The sequence below is a fragment of the Vipera ursinii genome (genome assembly GCF_947247035.1).
Source record: "Vipera ursinii genome assembly, chromosome: 7".
Classification (NCBI taxonomy): Eukaryota; Metazoa; Chordata; class Lepidosauria; order Squamata; family Viperidae; genus Vipera; species Vipera ursinii.
The window spans coordinates 69,967,999-69,992,661 of NC_139521.1; the positions used below are offsets into that span (position 1 = coordinate 69,967,999).

Consider the following 24,663-nt stretch of genomic DNA (forward strand, 5'->3'; position numbering starts at 1 on the left):
AAACAACTCAGTAACACAACATAAAAGGGACGCAGTGGCTCAGTGGGTTAGGACGCTGAGCTTGTCGATCAGAAGGTCGGCAGTTTGGCGGGTCGAATCCCAAGTGCCGCGTAACAGAGTGAGCGCCTGTTACTCGTCCCAGCTTCTGCCAACCTAGCGGTTCGAAAGCACGAAAAAATGCAAGTAGAAAAATAGGGACCACGATGGTGGGAAGGTAACAGCGTTCCGTGCGCCTTTGGCATCTAGTCATGCCGGCCACATGAGCACGGAGACGTCCTCGGACAAGCGCTGGCTCTTCGGCTTTGAAACGGAGATGAGCACGGGCCCCTAGAGTCGGAAACGACTAGCACGCATGTGCGGGGGAACCTTTACCTTTACCTTTTTTAACACAACATACAGACCGGAACATGGTAGAAGAGAAGATGTTGCGTGAAAACCCCACGCAGATTTGTTGCTTAAGTAATATTTATTCAGGGAAAATAGGAAATGAAGATTTTCCTCGACTTACAACCACAATTGAGCCCAACATTTCCATTGCTAAGCGAGACAGTAGTTAATAGCAACAGCACTTAAACTTATATACCACTTCTAACTGCCCTCTCAAATTAGTTTACAGAGTCAGCCTATTGGCCCCCAACAATCTTGAGCCGGTCACTATTGAACTGCTAGCAATGAGAAGAGTTAGCCTGCAATACTACATGCTAACTACTGAGCTATCACAGCGGAATGGAATGGAGTGGAGTGGAGTGGAATGGAGTGGAATAGAGTAGAGTAGAGTAGAGTAGAGTAGAGTAGAGTAGAGTAGAGTAGAGTAGAGTAGAGTAGAGCAGAAGAAAATAAAATAAAATGGAATGGAATGGAATGGAATGGAATGGAATGGAATGGAATGGAATAGAATAGAATAGAATAGAATAGAATAGAATAGAATAGAATAGAATAGAATAGAATAGAATAGAATAGAATAGAATAGAATAGAATAGAACAGAATACTTATACACCATGTCACAGTGCTTTACAGCCCTCTCTAAGTGGTTTACAGAGTTAGCCTTTTGCCCCCAACAATCTGGGTCCTCATTTTACCAACCTCGGAAGGATACAAGGCTGAGTCAACTTTGAGCCTGTCGGGATCGAACTCAAGGCAACTTGGTGAGATTCAAGGTGCTGGTGATGACCTATAAAGCCCTAAATGGCTTGGGTCCGGATTATTTGAGGGAACACCTGCTGCCGGCATCAACTCCCCATCATCCTGTGCCCTCCCGCAGGGAGGGCCTTCTTAGGGTACCGCCGCTGAAGGATTGCCGGCGGGTGACTCCCAGAGAGAGGGCCTTCTCTGTGGTTGCGCCTGCCCTTTGGAACCAACTTCCTGTGGAACTTAGGACTGCCCCCGACCTCCGTTCGTTCCGCCGGGACCTTAAAACTTGGCTCTTTGAGCTGTCTGGCCTAGACTGAGGGGTTTTTAATTGGGTTTTAAAGTTTTAATTTTAGGGGCTTAAATTTAATTACTTGTTTAAAATTTATTTTAACTTTTGTGTTGTATGTTTTTAATTGCCCTGTAAACCGCCCAGAGTCCTATGGGAATACGGCGGTATAGAAGTCAAATAATAAATAAATAAAATAAATACTGCATTCTAACCACTGCACCAGCAGGGCTCTTAAGTGAGTTTTGCCCCATTTTACGACCATTCTTGCCCAGTTGTTAAGGGAATCACTGCAGTTGTTAAGTTAGTAATACGGTTTTTAAACAAATCTGGCTTCTTCATTGACTTTGCCTGTTAAATGAGACACTGCAACCATCGTGCTTATTGCCAAATGTCCAAATTTTGATCATGTGATCAAGGGGGGGGAGCAGCAATGGCTGTAAGTGTGAAAAATAGTGATGTCACTTTTTTCACTGAGTTTGAGCACTTTATTATTAGTACAAGAAGGTATCAAACTGAAGTGCCAATTTGAACTAAAGAGCTTCTCCCAAACTAATTCAACTTCTGCTATTTCTTTATTTGCAGTATGGAAATTCAGTAACGTATTATGGGATTATTTGTTTATATTGAACAGAAAGCAAACGAAAGCAGAAAGTTATATTGTTCAATGAGTTGAAGCTGGTGGGATCAAGACTCAAACAGAATCTGATGCTGGATCAAGAAACAAAAATTAAGACAATTCATTATCAAGTAGACCTTTTGGAAGTAAATGAATCTTAGAAGAAGATGAACTTTCTTAAGCAGAAGTATTTTGAGAAAAATTATTGGCCTATCAACTGGGAAGAGAACTATGCGTTTATTTTTTTTAAAAAAAAATTAAGCCACCCAATATTCAAAGTTTTCTGAGTAGTTCATAATAAAACACATTAAAATGCCAAAAAAAGCAACTATCCTTTCAGATTGGGACAGAAAGAATTGTATTTCAGCTTCAGAAGAGATGATAAATCAGTTTGTTAAATACTATTCTCAACTGTATGGAAAACAGATGCCAAAGTTTGTAAAAGATTATAGAGTATTTGGATCCAGCCCTAGATTATGAAATTTACAGATCGGCAAAAGGAATTGCTTAACAAGCCAATTACCAAAGATGAAATAAAGAAAACAAAATTGCATCAAGTCCCCAAACCAGTATTCTGCAAAATACTGTAAGATTTTCATAGAAATTTCCATGGGACCATTAATTCAGGTAATGAATGAGATACAAGGATGTTTTCCTTCTTCATTGGCATAATGCTTTCAAAATTTGATTTTATAAGGAAAATGATACAGTCTGTTCAGAGTCTTTATAAGCTTATTGTTGCACTGAACATACAGTAAACTACAGGGATTCCTTGACTTACAACCACAATGGAGGCCAAAATTTCTGTTGCTAAGCGAGACAGTTGTTAAGTGAGCTTTGCCCCATTTTATGACTTTTCTTGCCACCGTTGTTAAGTGAATCACAGCGGCTGTTAAGTTAACAACACGGCTGTTAAATGAATCCGGCTTCCCCCATTAACTTTGCTTGTCAAAAGGTTGCAAACGGAGATCGCGTGGTCCTGGGACACTGCAACTGTCATAAACATGAGTCAGTTGCCAAATGTATGAATTTTGGACACATGGGGCTCTACAACGATCATGTGAAAAATGGTCCTAAGTCCCTTTTTTCAGTGTGGTAGTAACTTTGAACGGTCCCTGAATGAAGTGTTGCAGGTTGTGGACCATCTGAGCAAGGAATGGTTGCTGGAATTGGGTATGTCTAGTCTAGTGAAGAGAAGGACAAGGGGTGACATGATAGCAGTCTTCCAATATCTCAGGGGCTGCCCCAGAAGAGGGAGTCAAGCTATACTCCAAGGCACCTGAAGGCAGGAGAAGAAGCAATGGATGGAAACTAGTCAAGGAGAGAAGCAACCTAGAACTAAGGAGAAACTTCCTGACAGTTAGAACAACCTGCCTCCAGAAGTTGTGGATGCTCCAACACTGGAAGTTTTGGCCATTTGTCTGAAATGGTACAGGGTTTCCTGCTTGAGCAGGCGGTTAGACTAGATGACCTCCCAGGTCCCTTCCAACTTTGTTATTCTGCTAGGAGTTTCAGAAGAACTGCAGAAATGCTGTGATACAAATAGAAGTACTCAGTGTATTATAAGAGATCTCATTAATGTATAAATAGCTTATTAAAGAAACTGTGGGATCAATGTGAAAGAAAAATAAACCCAGGTTTCAACGTCTCTTGCTCAAACATTATTTTCATGAAAGCTAATGTGGTAGATTGATTGGCAGGGATAACGGCTCCTATAGACTGCAAGATTGAAGGTTTAATCAAACAAAGATGAAATATTTTGAGACTCCCTGCTAGGTATAGTCTGAAACACCTCATTACTTTCAATATCTTCAAATCAGTAGTATAGTAGTTCAAAAGGAGCTAAAAAGATGGCAAATGCAGAGGGTTTTATCATGTTTTAGAACCTTATAAAACAAAACCCAGAACATCTGCTAGGGATCATATCTAATTGCTATTAAAATCTAATTCAGGAAACCGAAGAAGACAAGAGCCGCAAAATTCAAGGAATGCAGAATCAAAAAAGGACAATTAAGACGCAACTAGGACGATATCAATGAAAGACACGTAGCTAATTCTACACAAGGTGATGTGGAAATCTTGGCAGCTTTGACTATCCAACAAAATTATATGCCTCATGGAGAATCGTGGCTACCATTTATGGATAAGAGGTCTCGTGGCTCTAAGCACTGGGGTCTCCAAACTTGGCGACTTTTAAGATTTGTGGATTTCAACTCCCAGAATTCCTCAGCCAGCATGAGGAATTCTGGGCGTTGAAGTCACCAAGTCTTAAAGTCGCCAAGTTTGGAGACCGCTCACCACCCCTGCTCTAGCAAATTCACCATACCTTAGCATGTTGTATGAATCCAGCCGTCTTAGCACATGCGCCAATCCAGGATGAATTCAACCTTAATCCATTCCACAAGCCCCACTGCGAGAAAGCGAAGCAAGGAAGTTGGAAGGTTTCAACCCGCACGGATCCCTGGAAGTTTGTGCATCAGATGCCAAACCCAGGTTAGCGTTTTCTGATGACGGCATTCAAGCCAAGGTGAGATTTCCAGAGTTCAATCGCTCAATCAGAATAGAGCTGGAAGGGACTTCGGAGGTCTTCTAGTCCAGCCCCCTGCTCAAGCAGGAGGCCCTATACCATTTCAGACAAGTGGCTGTCCAGTCTTAATAATAATAATAATAAGTTGGAAGGGACCTTGGAGGTCATCTAGTCCAACCCCCTGCTCAGGCAGGAAACCCTATACCATTTCAGACAAATGGCTGTCCAGTCTCTTCTTAAAAACTTCCAGTGTTGGAGCATTCACAGCTTCTGGAGGCAGGTTGTTCCACTGGTTAGTTGTTCTAACTGTCAGGAAATTTCTCCTTAGTTCTAGGTTGCTTCTCTCCTTGACTAGTTTCCATCCGTTGCTTCTTGTCCTGCTTTCAGGTGCTTTGGAGAATAGCTTGACTCCCTCTTCTTTGGGGCAGCCCCTGAGATATTGGAATGCCGCTATCATGTCACCCCTCACCCTTCTCTTCATTAAACTAGACATACCCAATTCCAGCAACCGTTCCCCATACGTTTTAGCCTCCAATCTCCCAATCATCTTTGTTGCTCTTCTCTGTACCCTTTCTAGAGTCTCGACATCTTTTTTACATCGTGGTGACCAAAACTACATTGTGGTGACCGCAACAGTCTCTTCTTAAAAACCTCCAGCAATGAAACATCTGCAACATCTGGAGGCAAGCTGTTCCACTGGTTAATTGTCCTCACTGTTAGGAAGTCTCTCTTTAATTCCAGGTTGCTTCTCTCCTTGATTAAGTTTTTATCCATTGTTTCTTGTCTTGCCTTCTGGTGCTTCGGAAAATAAGTTGAGCCCCCCTCTTCTCTGTGGCAGCACGTCAAATACTTCCAAGACTGCTATCACGTCACTCCTTCTTTTCTCTAGACTGGCTATCCCCAATTCCTGCAACCGTTCTTCATACGTTTTCATCTCCAGATCTTTAATTATCTTAGTTGCTCTTCTCGGCACTTTTTTTCCAAAGTTTGGCCTACGACTGAATCGCACCTCACACAACGCATAGCCACATCGTTGCAAGACAATATATCTGTGTCATAAAATTCTGGAAGGCAGATGCAGCCAAGTTTCACATCTGCTACTCTTAATGGACATCTTAATGAAAGCCCTAAATTGTATATCTCCCTATGTGCTGATTTTATCCTTCTGCAGATTCATCAACTCAACTGTCTCACTCATCACTAACTCACATCTAATGCAGGCCACTGATCACTTATTTCCAAGAAGCATGTTAGAACCAACATTTTTTTTTCTCTTTACGATATTATTTTCCAGGTCTCTTTTTCTCTTTTCTCCCCTCCCCCCTCCATCTCTCTTTTTAGGATAAGAATAACTCGTTCTTGGTTTTACAGGGAGTCCTCAATTTACAATCACAATTGAGCCCAATCTTTTTGTTGCTAAGTGAAAAACATTTGTTAAGTGAGTTTTGCCCCATTATACGACTTTTCTTGACACAGTTATTAAGTGAATCACCGCAGTTACAAAGTTAGTAACGTGGGTCGTTAAGTGAATCTGGCTTCCCCAATGACTTTGCTCGTAATAAGGCCACAAAAGGGGATCCGCACGTCAACAGTCATAAATATGAGTCCGTTGCCAAGCACCCGAATTTCGATCACATGACCATATGATCAACGGTCATAAGTATGAAAAACAATCATAAATCACTTTTTTCAGTTCCGCTGGAACTCCAAATGAACTATGGTTAAGTCAAGGATTACCTATATTCCGCCATTAATACTATTATATATACCGGTATATATATTTATACTTTTCTTTTGCTAATTAGTTTAAGACAACATGCTTAAAATTAAAAGGAGGAAGCCAAAGGAGTCTTCCCGATAGGATATTTTCTATGCATATGGACTTTTTTTGTCTCTTTCAATTGACATGGTTTTCTCACCTCCAACTCCCTACAAATTACAGGCTGTAGAAAAAAATGAGACACGCTTTGATGCAGATACCCCTGGGGACAGAATGAGTGTAGCCAGCAATTTCTGGAAAGAGAAGTTGATTTAAAACTGCATGAATATTTCCTTTGAAGTGAGTCCTTTAAATGACTTCTAAGTAAATAAGTATAGCACTGCGTGTTAGGTCTACAGTGTGGGCTGGAATGTACAACTGTTACACTGTTTTTATTTATTTATATGTATCCCACTTTTAGCATTTTCACAAATAACTCGAGGTGGCAAACAAATCCAATACTCCTTCCTCCTCCTATTTTCTCCACAACAACAATAACCCTGTGAGGTGAGGTGGGCTGAGAGTGAGTGACTGGATCAAAATCACCCAGCTGGCTTTCATAGCTAAGGCGAGACTCAAACTCAGAGTCTCCTGGTGATTGGCCCAGTTACCCAGCTGGCTTTCATGGTTAAGGCGGGACTAGAACTCACAATCTCCTGGTGATTGGCCCAAAGTCACCCTGCTGGCTTTCATGGTTAAGGCGGGACTAGAACTCAGAGTTCTAGCCTGGTGCTTAAACACTAGACAAAACTGGTCCCAAACCATGTAAGATTTTAGATTTACATTCAGTACTTTACACAAGGGAAGAAACAGCAGCCTAGGTAGCCCTTATAATACAAGGTTAACATGGTAGTAATGGTTCTGTCCATTAACATATGAGCAACCACACTTAATTTATTTATTTCCCACCCTTATTATTTTTATACATAACTCAAGGTAGCAAACATATCTACGGTAATATACCTTCTTCCTTATATTTTCCCCTCAGCCACAACCCTGTGAGAGGAGTTAGTCTGAGAAAGAATGATTGATCCAAAGCCACGCAGCTGGGTTTCATGGCTAAGGCGAGACTAGAACTCATGGACTTCTGGTAATTGGCCCAAAGTCACCCAGTCAGTTTTCATGTTTAAGGCGGGACTAGAATTCACGTCTCCCGCTTTCTAGCTTGGTGCCTCAACCACTAGACCAAACTGTCTATTAGCTCCAACATGACCAACGGTCAAGGATTATGGTCATTACCCTCTCAACGCTGTTGGGCATCAAATTAAGCACTCCTGGTACAACTTCAGAGGTCTTACCTTTAGATCAATCTTGATGCGAAAGAGTAAATTCTGCAAGTGGTACCCATCGCTCACTTGCAGAACCACAGTGTCTTCCAAACTGTTAGATCCATCATGAATGTAATGCATGAATCCTCCCGAAAGTTCATCAAGGCTGAAGACATGCAGAGTCAATGGGCCGTTCCCTGGAAGTTTGACTAATTGCCCATGTTTTGGAGGGTCTAAAATGGTCACTGTCACATCTTGAGGATTATCCCTATCCTGGATATCAAGCAAGTGGTTGGTGATGGTTCCAGCATCTCCTTTGCTAACAAAGAGGACTTCATTCTTGAGGACATAAGGAGGCTGAAATAGAATAACAACAACAACAACAAAAAATCAGTTCCTGAGTTTCTTGTACAGGTAGCCCTCAACTTACAACTGGTCGTTTAGTGACTGTTCAAAGTTACAACAGAACCCCCCCCAATAAAGGTATTTGTCAAGGTAATAATTTGACAGCTAAATAGCTTATGTAATGTTATAATAAGATGTAATGATGCAATGTAATGTAAGGTGGATGATGCAATGACGGGAATGACTCAGCAGGGTCTGTGTCTCTTTAAGAGCTAGCAGGGTCTGTATCCCTTTAACAGCCTGAGTATAAAAGGGAAGGCTTTCCTGGAGTGTCTCTCTCGTCCATTTGATTGCTGTAACTGCTGTGTGTTGGAATTTTCTGTATTACCACACGTGTGTATATTGTTCCTGGTGTATGATATTGTAGATAGTGTAATATAAACCACCATTTAATACAGACCACTGTTTACTGCGTTTACTCCTGGGTTATCTCATGGCAATAAGACTGTGCATGCTCTGACAGTATTTAAGACCTGAATTAAAGTTCTGATGGCACTCCCCCCCCCTTGCCATGGCAGATGATTGGATTTCGGGCACTTGGCAACCAGTGGGCATTTGCACTATCCCACAGTCATATGACGGCGACTTTTGTCGCAAAAAGCTTTCTAGCAAAAAAAGAAAAGCCCATTGCATTCCAATGGGTTTGCTCAATGAATGCAGCATTCACTTAACAACAATGGGTTTACTTTAAGGAGCACTAATTCGCCAAATAACTGCCACTGCAAAAAAATGTGTGTAAAATTCGGTTGGTCAGGTGGGCGCCTCAACGTACAACCATCATGACATACAATGGAAATTCTGAGCTCTTTTACAGTCATTCAGCCGAGGACTACCTGTAGTACAATGTATACAGAGGTTTTTTTTGTTTTGTTTTGTTTTTTAAATGTTTTTAAAGACGCTTTACTGTTGACTTCATCTCTTGGGAACAACCTGGGCACAATGATGCAATTTTTTTGTCAGAAGTGATTTGTTTTCGGGAACGTTTTTCAGTTCTGTGCATTCTCCTACAATAAAACATCAAATCAGAGTTCTGCAGGCATCACTTCCTCAGCTTGGCAAACTGGAACGCATGTATGTGCACCTGTGGTTGACACATGTTCTTACAAACACATGTACGTTTTCAGAGAGAGGGATTCTTTCAAACTATAAACCAAGTCTGCTGAGAAGACAAGAAGCAATGGGTGGAAAGTAACCAAGGAGAGAAGCAAACTAGAACTAAGGAGAAACTTCCTGACAGTGAGGACAATCAACCAGTGGAATGGATTTGTCTCCAGAAGTAGGGGGAGCTCCAACACTGGAGGTTTTTAAGAAGAGATTGGACAACCATTTGTCTGAAATGATATAGGTTTTCCTGCTTGAGCAGGGGGTTGGACTAGATGACCTCAAGGTTCCTTTCCAACTTTGTTATTCTGCATTCTGTAAAGGTTCTAGTTGAATGAAAAGAAGGACTGGGGGTGACATGATAGCACCGTTCCAGTATTTGAGGGGCTGCCCCAAAGAAGAGGGAGTCAAGCTATTCTCCAAAGCACCCGAAGGCAGGACAAGAAGCAACAGATGGAAACTCATCAAGGAGAGAAGCAACCTAGAACTAAGGGGAAATTTCCTGACAGTTAGAACAATTAACCAGTGGAACAACCTTCCTCCAGAGGTGGTGAATGCTCCAACACTGGAGGTTTTTAAGAAGAGACTGGACAGTCAATTGTTTGGAATAGGATAGGGTCTCCTGCTTGAGCAGGGGGGCTGGACTAGAGGACCTCCAAGGTCCCTTCCAACTCTGTCATTCTATTCTTGCTAAATAATAACAGATGGGTTTGGTTTTGGTTAAGTATACAGAGTGAACTTTACACTATACTTTGTAAGTTGTTATGATCGAGATACATACTGCAGATATTTGATATTCAGTGTTGTTGTTTTTTAAAAAAAAAATTACAACAGTGTTCCGTATCATTGGAACAGATGGTATCCTTGGTAGAGGATACGAGAGTTTTAGAAAGCAAGGGAGAAGAGTCACAGAGTCCTTCTGTTACTATTCTAATCTTGCCTTGGGTCATGTTCAAAATATTTATCATGTACACGGCAAACTGAGTAACAGGGCAGAGTGGGCGAGGAGAACAAGAAAGGTTTAGAAAGATGCATGCAGAATTAGAATTAATAGACAATTCACTTAGCGACCATTACGATGGCTCTGGAAAAAAGTAACTTACAACTGGTGCAGCATCCCTGCAGTCATGTGATCAAAATTCAGCACTTGGCAACTGTTGTACATTACAATGGTCACAGCATCCTATGTTATAATAATAATAAAGTTGGAAGAGACGTTGGAGGTCATCCAGTCCAACCCTTTGCTCAGGCAGGAAACCCTATACCATTTCAGACAAATGGCTGTCCAGACTCTTCTTAAAAACTTCCAGTGTTGGAGCATTCACCACTTCTGGAGGCAGGTTGTTCCACTGGTTAATCGTTCTCACTGTCAGAAAATTTCTCCTTAGTTCCAGGTTGCTTCTCTCTTTGATCAGTTTCCATCCGTTGCTTCTTGTCCTGCCTTCAGGCACTTTGGAGAATAGCTTAACACCCTTTTCTTTGTGGCAGCCTGAGATATTGGAGCACTGCTATCCTGTCACCCCTCGTCCTTCTCTTCATTAGACTAGACATACCCAGTTCCAGCAACCATTCTTTATATGTTTTAGCCTCCAGTCCCCTGATCATCTTTGTTGCTCTTTTCTGTACTCTTTCTAGAGTCTCAACATCTTTTGTTACATCGTGGTGACCAAAACTGGATGCAGTATTCCAAGTGTGGCCTTATCAAGGTGTTGTAAAGTGGTATCAACACTTCATGTGATCTTGATTCTCTCCCTCTGTTAATGCAGTCTAGTACTGTGTTGGCTTTTTTTGACAGCTGCAGCACACGGCTGGCTCCTATTTAAGTGATTGTCCACTAGGACTCCGAGATCCCTCTCACAGTTTCTACTATTGCGCAAGGTACCACCTATCCCAGGGGTAGGCAACCTCGGATCTTTTATGACTCGTGGACTTCAACTCTCAGAATTCCTGAGTCAGCATGGCTAACTCAGGAAGTCTGGGAGCTGAAGTCCACGAGTCACAAAAGAGCCGAGGTTGCCTACCCTTGACCTATCCTATATTATACCTGTGCATTTGGTTTTTCTTGCCTAGAAAGTAGAAATTTACTTTTTTCACCACTGAATTTCATTTTGTTAGATATCGCCCAGTGATCCTTCTGAATGTTCGCGGGATCGCCACTTGCAACTTTCCCAGACAGCTTCCAACCAGAAAAGTTGACGGAGAACCCAACAAGGAAGGTTACAAGACCCAGTCACATGGTCTCACTTAACGACTGCACCGCTTAACACCGAACTCTCCGGTCTCTATTATGGTTTTAAAATTCAGAACTTTCTGGTAAGCGACGTGCTGCTTTAAGACCTAAACTGGTTCTGGAAATTCTGGATTCTGACAGATAGATAAGTCTGCAAAACTGTGGAACTATATTTTTTTTTTTGCATTTTTGTTTTAAATGCATGACGATATGGGACGTCAATCAAACCAGTAAGAAATCCATATATTTTCATCTCACCATTACTGGAATCTTACACGCAAACAGAGAAATACTGTCAATATACATTTTCCCCTCCAGCCTGTTCAAAAATATAAATCCACCTGTCTTCTACCTTACCTGAGTTGAAAAGGCTTGAACACTGAACATTACTTGCTCAGATGTAGACTGTTGATAGCTGACTGTCAGGAAAAAGAAGCCATTCCTGGAGGAGATCCCAAAATGATATTATATTGATATAAATGTACTTTATCACTATGTACACTAGATACATTCATTCAGAAGAGCAGCAGCGGTACATTTTTCTGGGGTTTCCAGCTTGTCCAAATGAAACCTACTTTTATTTGCTATCGTATAACTCAAGGCCCCATAATAATACTCTCCCCCTCTTATTTTCCCCACAACAAACAACAACCCTGTGAGATGGGCTGGGCTGAGTGGGAAAGACTGGCACCAGATCACAACAGCCGGCATTCATACCTAAGAAAGAACTAGAACTCACAGTCTCCTGGTTTCCAGGCCAGTGCTTCAACCACTACAACAGACTGTATTGACCTATGGTAGCCTCTTGGTTTCAGAGCCAGGAACAGTCCCCCTTATGCCATCTGCCTTTAAATTTAAGATTTCACAAAGGAACGTTCACCGGTTCACACCTTTCCAACCCCCTGACGTGAAGGTCCAAACTGGCGCGCTGCATTCATGAAGAAACAAGAGAACCTTCGCGATTTTGAATTCCAAAGCTAAAAACGACGCCCGTTTTCAAGGGAAAGGCTTACGAACAGCCATTACATCTCAGCTTCCAGAGTTGCAGAGAACCGGAATAGTTTTAAATTCCTGGATTGCCATTTATCAGGAGGAAACGTTCTAAGAACTAAGCCCGGTTTGAAGGGATTACATTCTCCGGAGAGATCTCCTCCCATTCTCTGGAACAGAAGAGGTAAAGAACGCCCCCACCCCCCAATCACCTGGATTTCGTTTTGTCGTGGACAAAGAAAACACGCTGTTCCCTCATGTCTTCCCAGCTGAAATGGTCCTGTTCCCTTTCTTTCCCTTCAGCCAGGACCACCAGCCTGCCGTTGGTGGGAGGGACTGCCACGCGGAAGAGGAGGCCTCCTTCTCCATACTCCTCGACGTTTTCTACTTCCAGCAAGGAACCATCTAGAAGTTTCAGCCCACCGATTCCTACCAGGAGGAGGCTCTTGGCCTTGAACCCAGGAGCAGGCCCAGAAGCTAAAACCAAAGGAAGAAACAAAATTCAGCACTCTTTATTAATTACTCCTGCACAACACTCCCTCCGTAACATATCAAGTCTCTTGAACTTGGTGCACCAGCATGCAAAATCCATCAGAAACCGATGGTGAACGGGAATCCTCAAAAATGGAACAGAACCTTATTTTTATTACTTTGGCATTACAGATGGTCCTTGACTTACGACCATTCGTTTAGTGACTGTTTGAGGTTACAACGGTAAACTTACTTATGAACTGGTCTTCACGTTTGCAGGTAGTCCTCGACGTATGACCACAATTAATAATAAATAAATTAAAGCCCCAAAATTTCTGTTGCTAAGCAAGACACTTGTTAAGTGAGTTTTGCCCAGTTTTACAAACATTCTTCCACAACACAGTTGTTAAGTGAATGGTTGCAATTAGCGGCACAGTTTAATTGACATCTGGCTTCCCCATTGACTTTGGCTGTCAGAAGGTCACAAAAGGGGAACCACCTGACCTCGGGACCCTGCGACCATCATGAATATGAGACGATGTCCGAGCATCCAAATTTTGATCACGTCAACATGGGGATGCCGCAAAGGTCACAAAGGGTGAAAATCAGTCGTAAGTCCCTTTTTCCAGCACTGTTGTAACTTTGGATGGTCACTAAACAAATGGTTGTAAGTCAAGGAGTATCTGTAAGGCTGTCAGTGTATCCCCATGGTTACGTGATCAAAATTTGGGCACTTGGCAACTGGCATGTGTTTACAACTATTGCAGTTATTCCGAGGTCACGTGATCCCCTTCTGCAACCTTTGCAGGTGGCTTCCAAAGAAGCAAAGTCAATGGGGGAGCTGGATTCATTTAACGACCGTGTAGTTCACTTAAGAACCACCTTCCTTAGGAATGGAAATTCTGGCTCCATTTGGGTTCACAAGGACAAATACGTTGCTCAATTTAAGTTGACTTGTCATTCATGGATAGGGTTTCTATCGAATGTTCTATCCTCACCTCATCGTTTTAATAGTTCCGAAATTTACATTAATTGGAATCTTTACTGTATTGTTTGTAACACAACATAGCCTCTTGTAAGTAATGTTAGCTTTCAGGCATTCTTCATAGTTTACATTTTATTGACGTGACCCTTCCTGTTGGAACGACGGTTAATACTTTAATGCTTTTTATATTGCCTTATCCAATTCAAAATATGATTTGAATTTGAATTTGGGGGGGAGAGGGGAGAAGGAGAGCCAGAATCTCAAGAAGAAATTTCTAGCAATTTAAAAATAGCCAGGATGCTTCAGGAGAAAGGAGAAAAGAATATGTAGGGAGGCATAAAATCAATGTTAGTGACTATCCTCTTTTATCAGATCGATATTGTACTGTACAGATATATTCTGTTTAAAATGCTTTGCGCTTCTAAGTTTCTCTCAAAGAATTCTCAGAGCTGTAGTTTGCAAAATGTCAGAAAATCTCCTCTAAAATTTTTCCCCAGTGTGACACACGCAGAAATATAATGCCAGGTTTCTTCAAACCGGCAATACTCAACCTAATAAATCATCGTGTGTTCGGAGGCCCTTCAGCAAATGTTAGTGCATGGACCTAGTCACCGTGGATTACAAGTCATGGTTTATATCTTAGTGCACTGTATGTATTCAAGCTTGATTTATTCCAGGGGGGACTCCAAACTTGACAACTTTTAAGGCTTGTGGACTTCAACTCCCAGAATTCCCCAGGTAGCCAGGCTGGCTAAGGAATTCTGGGAATTGAAGTCCACAAGTCTTAAAAGTTACCAAATTGGAAGAACCCTGGTTTTTTTATCCAACAAACCACAATTGAGGATAAACTATAGTTCAGTGTGTAGCGTGAACCCAGCCCTGTGCCTGTGATGCAGATAAGAAAGCGTCGCTCACGAATTTGCGGCCTTGTAAAGCCATTGTTTTGTTCTTCATCTTAAAAATGGGAAGCTGCAGCTGAAGCAGATTGTCAGATAATGGGTGCAGGGGGAGGGGGAAACTCACATTTGCACTGCCGATCTTGGGGGTCGTTGTAAAAGCCACGCCCACAGTCAGGGACACAAAGGCCCTTCTGAAGAAACGTACTGGAATTACAAACTCGGCAGCTGGTGGAACCGTCACACTCCAAGCATCCCTGGGGGCAAGCTAGCATGAAAGGAAAAGCGAGATTCTATGATGGGCATTTTTAACTGAGAAAACAAGGTCACCGTTATGTAACTGCTTTACCGATAGTCAAAGAAACTTAACTTTGAACACAGTTGCCATGAGGTTTGAAATATGGTTGAAATATGAAGGCTACTTTAAAGAGCCAGCTATTTTATCTGCAATCAACGTGAAGTCAACCAGCCTTCAATCACTCGCGCCCTGGTCATCTTGCGTCTGGACTACTGCAACGGACGCTACATGAGGCTATCTTTGAAGAATATTCAGAAGCAACGGCTGGTACAGAATGCAGCTGCTTAACAGTTCTAGGGACCCCCTGTGGTGGCCCACATAACACCCCCTTTCTCTGAGCTGTTCTGAGGGCCAGTTTGCTTGTGGACTCCATTCAACCAGAATGGAGCTGGAAGGGACCGTGGAGGTCTTCTAGTCCAACCCCCTGCTCCAGTAGGAGGTCCTATACCATTTCACACAGGCGACTGTCCAGTCTCTTCTTAAAAACCTCCAGCGATGAAGCACCCACAACTTCTGAAGGCAACGTCTGTTCCACTGGTTAATTGTCCTCACTGTTAGGAAGTTTCTCCTTAATTCCAGGTTGCTTCTCTCTCTGATCAGTATCCATCCATTGTTTCTTGTCTTATCTTCTGGTGCTTTGGAGAATAAGTTGACCCCTTGTCTTTGTGGCAGTTCCTCCAATATTGGAAGACTGCTATCATCTCTCCCCTAGCCCTTCTTTTCTCTAGACTAGCCAAACCCAAATCCTGCAACCGTTCTTCGTATGTTTTTGTCTCCAGGCCCTTAATCAACCCGGCGATTTATTTGGATTCTGGAGCTGGATGGTGACACATACATTATTAGCTAGAACTTCTGGAGGGATGGAAGTGATATACAGGTTCTGAAGTTTTGCTGGTAAAAAATACAGAAAACCAGAAGTTGCCTTCAAGCTTTACGTTTTTTATTCAGCTGAACAAAAAGACAGGCTCCTCTAAATGAGAGCAGCCCCAAAAGACAAGAAATCCTTGTATTTATTCTTTCTGGTTACATAAGCAAGCCATCCAGCAAAGCTGACACGCGTACCATAAAGATTTCACCCAGTAAGTCTGGCGTACTGTAGATAAGAGAGCAGAAGTAACAAACATGTTCCCCTTTTGGATGCTTCCCTAAAGATCTCGTATATTCTTGGGTGGGTTAGGACATTGGGTATTTTCCTTGCTGGCCTTTCATGACCCTGCATCCGGGACTTTGCAAGAGCCCAAAGACAGTAGGGCCATCTGCACATTCACAATTGATTATTTCCTATGGTAAAAGGTAAAGGTTCCCCCGCACACGCGTGCTAGTCGTTTCCGACTCTAGGGGCCGGTGCTCATCTCCGTTTCAAAGCCAAAGAGCCAGCGCTTGTCCGAGGACGTCTCCGTGGTCATGTGGCCGGCATGACTTAAAACATTAAAACATTCCTTTTCCATCAGGCTGACCTGGACTGACGATAGGGACTTTTAAAATGTTTTTAAATTTTAATTTATTAATTTTAATTATTTTATTGGGGCTGTTAGCTTAATTCTTTTTAACATTTTAACTTTTGCATTGCTGTGTTTTTATTGTTGTTAGCTGCCCTGAGTCCTTCAGGAGATAGGGCGGCATATAAGTCCCAAAAATAAATAAATAAATAAAATAAATGACTAGACGCCAAAGGCGCATGGAACGCTGTTACCTTCCCACCGTCGTGGTCCCTATTTTTCGACTTGCATTTTTACGTGCTTTCGAACTGCTAGGTTGGCAGAAGCTGGGACCAGTAACAGGCGCTCACTCTGTTACGCGGCACTCGGGATTCGACTCGCCAAACTGCTGACCTTCTGATCGACAAGCTCAGCGTCCTAACCCACTGAGCCACCGTGTCCCTTATTTCCTATCCTGTCCCCTAATTCCGGGTCAACAGAAGGATGGGGATCATCTATCTAGCCTAATCATTCTCTTTTCCAAAAGTTCCCGAAGATATCATGCACCGAATTTGCTTTAATTCTGGATTTATCATTCCAACTGAATACAAAGTACAATAAATAAGACAGGACTTTCTACTGAGGTTTTTCTATCTATAACATGTTGCACAATTCAATTTTTTTTGGGTTTGAAAAAGGTTTGGTTTTATTTAAACGAGGCATGATTGTTGGAATAATGATGGAAACCCAAGGATAGTTAAACTTTTAAGGCACTATTTCATTTACCTAGGCATATCTGCCCTCCGTGGTCTCCGTAGAACTGCTTTCCACAAGACAAGACACAATGGGATTCCAGGAGCAGGAACGGAGCTTGACAGCGCACGCATTTCCCAGGCCCATCACACTGGAGGCAGCGGTCATCATCACATCCTGAAAAGCCCCGTAAGAAATTCAGAAAGGAGTGTTTCCAAAACTACACCGGATACAGCAATTCATTTTATGCTTTTCTCACCCCCCTGAGAAACCAGGAGGTCATTAAATGTACTGTTGTAAGTCGAGGACTACCTGTAGTGCAGGGGTCCCCAACCCCTGGTCTGTGGACCAGTACTGGGCTGTGGCATCCCAGCAACCGGTCCACACAAAAAAGCAAAGCCCCATCCACGGGATGCAGGCAACACACAAACCACACACCATCCAGTCTACGGAAAAAACCTCTCTCCACGGAATCGGTCCCTGGTGCCCAAAAGGTTGGGGACCTCTGCTATAGTGGATTTCTTTAAAAAACAGCCAACTCTTTGTTGTGATTTCTGAACTATGCCCTCTCAGAGGACTGCGCGAAAATGTAACCTAAGTCCCTGTGCCAAGACCTCAAGACTTACTTTGACACGTTTCCGATTCCCTGTAAAATGCCGGCGGACAATGCTCAACGCAAGCTCCTTGCTGGAGAAAATATCCCTCCATGCACTGCAGGCAATCCGTACGGTTGGGACCGTGGCAAACGTTGCAGCTCCAGTCGCACTCTGGAATAAGACAATAAAAGAGAGAGTTCCCCGGGGTCTCCCTTTTTACCTCTCTCCAATTTCATCCATCACATCACTACCTTCTACAAACACACTGAAGGGCAAAGGAAGAACAGAGAGAACAGATGTAGGACCCGGGAAGGAACGCCAAAAGCGATGGGTCTTAAAATAACACAAATTCTTCCCTGGAGTTTCCCGTTTCCCAGTTATGTTAACGCAGGCACGGCTGCTCATTTTTTCAGCCGTCCAGATGAGGAGATGCTCCATCCATTCCTCCCTAGTGGCTAGCGTGGTGATCAGCCCACGTGGGCTGCACGGTGAAGCCATCCATCTTTTCTCTCTCACTAACTGAGACCCCGTGGGATTCCCCACAAACACGGCTAATTAGGCAGACCAGATTGACAAGGAAGATGACACTGACTTGCAGTTCATTTTCAGAAAAGGTGGTGGCTAACAAGTGGATCATCGGAAGACCACAAGGTCCTCCATCTCACCTCCTACTCCAGAAGGAAAAGCATTGGTCTGAAGAAAAGGGTAATAATAACCGTACAAGGTGAAGAAAGGAATCTAAACCGTGATTAGGCCGACTTGGCATTTATATCTCGCTAATCCAATGGACTTGGGGGGCTTGGGATCTGCGAAGACGCTGACGCTGACTGCTTATGAAGTAGAAGAGATGGGATGAGAGATAAGCAAATAGAAGTGGTGGTTAAGGGGAAAAAAAGGAATACAGATATGGTTCTATCCAAACAGAATCTACCGTATCTCCAAAGCCGTTTGTAGTCTACAACGCCATTTTCTGTAGCCTCCCGACCAGTTTTCCAACCATGACCTTTTTAAGAGGTGTGGACTTCAACTCCCAGAATTCCCCAGCCAGTATGGCTGGCTGGGGAATTCTGGGAGTTGAAGTCCACACCAGAGATTCCGCTGGTTCTTCTGAACAAAATTAACAGGACTCTTTTCCAACTCATGTGATACCCCTAAAATAAAGGTACCACTCAACTTACAACCAAAAGTGGGAGCAGAATTTACGTTGCTAAGCAAGGCGATTGTTAGGAGGGTTATGCCTGATTTTATCACCTAAAATCATGCTTGGTAAGGAAATCGCTGCAGTTAAATGAATCATGTGGTCATTAAACAAATTCTGGCTTCCCCCATGGACTTTGCTTGCCAGAAGCCAGCGGGGAAGGTCCCAAATGGCGATCATATGACTCTGGGACACTGCCAGCATTGTAAATACATGCCAGTTGCCAAGCGCCCACCTTTCGATCACGTGACCATGCATATGCTGGGATGGTTGAAACTGTGAGGACCAGTTTTAAGGCACTTCTTTCAGTGCTGTTCTAATTTTGAACGGTCACTAAACGAAGGGTTGAGGACTGCTTATACTTTAAACAGCATCCAATTTCGGAAGGAAGGAAGGAAGGAAGGAAGGAAGGAAGGAAGGAAGGAAGGAAGGAAGGGAAGGAAGGAAGGTGGGTGCATGAATGGGAGGGAGAGAGGGAGGGAGGGAAGAAGAAGGAAGGAAGGAAAGAAGGAAGGAAGGAAGGAAGGAAAGAAGGAAGGAAGGAAGGAAGGAAGGTGCATGGATGGGAGGGAGAGAGGGAGGGAGGGAAGAAGAAGGAAGGAAGGAAGGAAGGAAGGAAGGAAGGAAAGAAGGAAGGAAGGAAGGAAGGAAGGAAGGAAGGAAGGAAGGAAGGAAGAAGGAAGGAAGGAAGGAAGGAAGGAAGGAAGGAAGGAAGGAAGGAAGAAGGAAGGAAGGGAAGGGGAAAGGAAAGGAAAGGAAAGGAAAGGAAAGGAAAGGAAAGGAAAGGAAAGGAAAGGAAAGGAAAGGAAAGGAAAGGAAAGGAAGAACAAAAATTCCACCCCTTGTCCACTCCACACCTTCCTAGTTTGTCTTGTTCCCTGCAACTCTTGGAAGCAGAAAATTCATATATATATATATATATATATATCAAGAAACGGAGAAAATAAAAACGAGTTCCTATCACAAAAGAAGATGCCTACAGAAAATGCTCTTCTTGGTCAAGAGAAAATGGGGGAGAAGATATGAATGGGGGGGAGGAGGAGGAGGAGGAGGAGGAAGAGGAAGTGCTGGTGATGGTCTCTAGAGAGCTAATCTCCTGCTCTGCTTTTTGGAAGACAGGGGTAAAGATTATCTCTCTTGATAAGGAGCCGTGATAAGCAGAAGTGCAGAGAAGTTATTTGGATCCCTCTGCCAAATCCTCAGCCTTTCACCTAGGATAGCTTATCTCAGCCCCTGCGATAACCACATGGAATGTCAATTCAACGCTATTATTTTAACATCTGGTTGAGTAAATATTACCACAGCGCACCAGGATGGAAACCATCCAATGCACTTTTTCTAGCTGAAAAGCATGAGGGTTTATTTGACATTAAGGTGGAAGATGGTTGTCTATGTGGATTTTCGCAATCCTCCAGGTCATGGTGGTGCCAAAGGAGCTTTTCAAAAGGCAAGTGGACTTCCTTGGGTGTTTTTCCCTTGAAAACATTTCGCTTCTCATCCAAGAAGCTTCTTCAGTTCTGGAGAAGGAGGCGGTTGGATGGTGAATTTCGATGAAAGCAAAATTAAGGGGTTCCTGGGATTTGTGCCTAGATCAATTTTCGATCCCTTGGTTCCCGTTTTCCATCTTCCGACCGTCTACAACAGGCATGTCACACTGCTGGCCCACGGGCCAGATGCATCATGACGAAACCGTGCCCTCCCCATTGCCGGCAATGGGGGAAAAGTTGCGATACGCTGTGCGACGTCACGTGACGTCGCGAGTTTGACATGCCTGGTCTACAATGAATTCTAGATTCTGTTTTGTTCCACCGTCTTCGTTTCCTGAGCTAGCAAATTCATGAATAAAGGAGCCCTTAGTAATCAAGAGGTTTTGCTGCTTATTTTCATCATGTTGAAATCTTGACCTTGATTGTTAAAAAATAGAATAAGATCAGTCATCTCAGGGGAGCTAATTATGAGATAAGTCACTAAGGAAGATGGAAAGAATTTCCCTTGGATAATATATTTATAATGCAATTTTGTTCAGGTCAGAAAAGGGCAAGACCCCAATCTTCTTCTGATAGTGTTTTTTTTCTTCTTCTTCTTGGAACAGGACACCAGGACTTGGCTGGGTCTCTTGGTAGGTCTTCAAAGACCTCTACTGAAGGACAATTGCAACATTTCCAACCAATATATGAAACCACATGAGTTTTAATCTATAAAACCGGTTAACCCAGTTTGGTGCAGTGGTTAAGGTGCTGCCCTAGAGACCAGGAGACTGTGAGTTCCAGTTCTGCCTTAGGCATGAAATCCGGTTGGGTGACTTTGAGTCAATCACCAGGAGACAGTGAGTTCTAGTCCTGTCTTAGGCATGAAAGCTGGCTGGGTACGTTTGGGCCAATGACTAGGAGACAATGAGTTCTAGTCCTGTCTTAGGCATGAAAGCTGGGTGGGTAGGTTTGGGCCAATGACTAGGAGACAATGAGTTCTAGTCCTGCCTTAGGCATGAAAGCTGGCTGGGTAGGTTTGGGCCAATGACTAGGAGACAATGAGTTCTAGTCCTGTCTTAGGCATGAAAGCTGGCTGGGTAGGTTTGGGCCAATGACTAGGAGACAATGAGTTCTATTTTATTTATTTATTTTATTTTTATTTTATTAGATTTATATACCGCCCTTTCCCGAAGGACTCAGGGCGGTTTACAGGGTATTTAAAACAACCAGTAGAAAAGTTAAAAACAAATTAAAAAAGATTAAATTATCCCTAAAATTAAAAAAACCCAGTTAAAAATTCTCAGCCTGGGCCAGAGAGCTCGAAGAGCCAAGTCTTCAGGTCCTGGCGAAATGTGCGAAGGTTGGGGGCAGTCCTAAGCTCCACGGGCAGCTGGTTCCAGAGGGCAGGCGCACCCACAGAGAAGGCCCTTCCCCTGGGTGTTATCCGCCGGCAGTCTTTTATCGGCGGCACCCTGAGAAGACCCTCCCTGTGGGAGCGCACTGAACGAAGGGAACTTGATGCTGGCAGCAGGTGTTCCCTCAGATATCCCGGACCCAAGCCATTCAGGGTTTTATAGGTCATCACCAGTTCTTGGCTGGGTACGTTTGGGCCAATGACTAGGAGACAATGAGTTCTAGTCCTGCCTTAGGCATGAAAGCCAACTGGTTGATTCTGGGTCAATCAGCAAAGGACTAGGAATTCTGCCAATCACACACTCTCAACCCAACTCACTTCACAGGGTTGTTGTTAGGGGGAAAAAGAGGAGGAGGAAGGAGTACAGTGTATGTTGAGTTATTTATAAAAGTAATAAAAATGGCACAAAAATCTAATAAATAAATGAACCAATGTTAAGGAGAGAAGGTAAGTGAAGGATTAACCAAGTTAAACTCATTCATTGTTTAACTAACGACTGAACAGACTGAACAACAGCAAATCCTTGGCCAGAATTTACCCATGGCAGCAAACGTGTGTGTGTGTGTGTGTGTGTGTGTGTGTGTGTGTGTGTGATGTACACCTAGTCCTTGATGTACAAAAACAATGGAGCCCAAAATTACTGTGGCCAAGCTAAATCAGTTTTGCCCCTTTTTACAACCTCTCTTGCCACAGCTGTTAAGTCAATCGCTGTAGGTGTTGAGTTAGTAACACAGTTGTGAAGTAAATCTGGCTTCCCCCATTGATTTTGTTTGTCAGAAGGTCACAAAATGTGATCACACGACCCCAAGACATCGCAACTGTCATAAGAAAGTTGCCAAAGTGATTAAATTTGGGGGATGGCGCAATGGTTGTAAGTGTGGAAAACGATCACGAATCACGTTTTTTTTCAGTGCTGCTGTAACTTCGAACAGTCACTAAATGAACCGTTGTAAGTCGAGGACTATCTGTACGTGGGTGCGCACGGGTGTCTGCTGAGTGAGACAGAACTGAAAAGAAAAGGCTTCAATATAGCAGGAGAGAGACACCCAAGGGTGGGTTCCATGCAGACCATGAAAACTTGGCTGATCATGGTTATTAAGACTCAACATGAACATTTTTTGAGACTCCCTTCACCTCTGCACATCCTGGTAGACAAATCGAGGAAATGTTGCGATGGACATTTATCATATTGGCACTCTCCAAACAGTAAGACTTTAGATGGGTCTTTGCAAGAAGTACAGTGGGATCTTGAATCACAGCTCAGACACGGGTCACTGCAAGCTGGAGAGAAAGATAAAACATCAAGACTGATCAGATTTCACATTAAGAACTGAAGCTATAGGGCAGGGGTCTTCAAACTCGGCCCTTTTATGACTCATGGACTTCAACTCCCAGAATTCCTCAGCTAGCATGTCTGGCTGAGGAATTCTGGGAGTTGAAGTCCATGAGTCATAAAAGGGCCGAGTTTGAAGACCGCTGCTATAGGGGGTTAAAGCAAATTTCAAACAGCACTTCAGACTTCTTTCTATGGGGACAAGTTGCAATACAGAAATGATAAAAAAAAGAAAAAAACAAATTATTGAGCTACACCGTACATAAAATACTTGGGATATGTCAAAGAATTATGAAAAGTAGAAATAAGTCCAAGTTCTTCCTTTTTATCATTGACCAACATAGCAAAGTCATAGCACAGCGGAAAATCCGGAGCCAAAAATTAAGCTTGATTTTCATTTCTTTCCTTAAACCATCAATCTGATTTTCTCCCTATGTAATAATACATTTCTTCTTTGGGTACATTCAAAATTAAAAGCTGGCAACTTTAAAACGGGTGGACTTCAAATCCCAGAATTCCCCAGCCAGCAGGGTTGGTTGAGGAATTCTAGGAGTTGGAAGTCTACACCTCTGAAAGTTGCCAAGGTTGAGAAACTTTGGTGTAACCCAACCTCTTTAGGAGACATCGTAATAAGGGAAGGCATCCATACTTATGATAACAAACTCAACAAAATAACCTAATCCAACAGTTGTACATAAATGTTACAATAGAAAGAGGGAAATCATCAAACTCTCAGGCACTACACACGTGAGGGATCGTAGGCGTGATGTCAATGCTGCAAACATTGACATGTTTTTGCACTGACAATGTAAGAGACAGCCTTCTGTTTAAACTGCTTCACTTTGAATCTTGTAGAGAGGGAATTTTCTAACAACTACTTTGAGAAGATAAGAAGCTTGCATACAGAATGGGAGGAGAGACTTCATGTGTGAACCTAACTGGATAATGTGATTTATGATGTGTAGATAAGGGCGGGGATGGTGTGTGTGTTACGATGGGTTTGGGGGGAGGAGATTTCAGATTCTGGCACCCCTCTATGAGTGCCGATGTTTCGTTTCATTACTAAGACTTTTAGATAAATAATATGCCTGCATTTTGTTTGATTTGTCTTATTCATCGGCGCGATTTCTCCCCTCCCGCTCAATACAGACTACTGAGAAAGGAGGTGAACCACTGCTTCAGAGTTTTTCCTGACATGCTAGATTTGCATCTACGAGGGAAGGTTGACAGAGGGTCATGTTTAAACATAAAAACATAAAGAGTTCATTTGAAAGCGAGCAAGATCTGAGTGTAGGAGATAACCAGGCTGAGCCGGAGGGAGGGGTCAAACACGTCATCAGTCTTGAGTCCCTTCGGGCTCACAAGAGATCGAAGTCCAGCCCACCTTGAGTTCTGTTGACTCTTATCTACCGCCAGTTCACTTTGGCCTTTAGCAATTCAGATTCTGTAGAGAGCTTTAAGCTTGCAATAAATCTTTATACCCATTTGAACTGCCTGGATCTTCTGATTTCCCTG

The 24,663-nt window shown here is 43.0% G+C and overlaps 1 protein-coding gene across 1 annotated transcript in view; it reads right to left on the reverse strand.

Annotated features, from left to right (window-relative positions):
• Nucleotides 1-24,663, reverse strand: part of FRAS1 (Fraser extracellular matrix complex subunit 1) — a 247,286-nt gene that overhangs the window by 141,782 nt on the left and 80,841 nt on the right. Inside the window, exons 14-20 of the mRNA XM_083368033.1 lie at nucleotides 22,950-23,096; nucleotides 17,765-17,905; nucleotides 17,172-17,315; nucleotides 14,797-14,937; nucleotides 12,530-12,794; nucleotides 11,685-11,769; nucleotides 7,622-7,948 (exon numbers count right to left, since the gene is read on the reverse strand). Of these exons, the coding sequence (XP_083224159.1) occupies nucleotides 7,622-7,948; nucleotides 11,685-11,769; nucleotides 12,530-12,794; nucleotides 14,797-14,937; nucleotides 17,172-17,315; nucleotides 17,765-17,905; nucleotides 22,950-23,096 (1,250 nt within the window). The remainder of the gene's footprint in view (nucleotides 1-7,621; nucleotides 7,949-11,684; nucleotides 11,770-12,529; nucleotides 12,795-14,796; nucleotides 14,938-17,171; nucleotides 17,316-17,764; nucleotides 17,906-22,949; nucleotides 23,097-24,663) is intronic.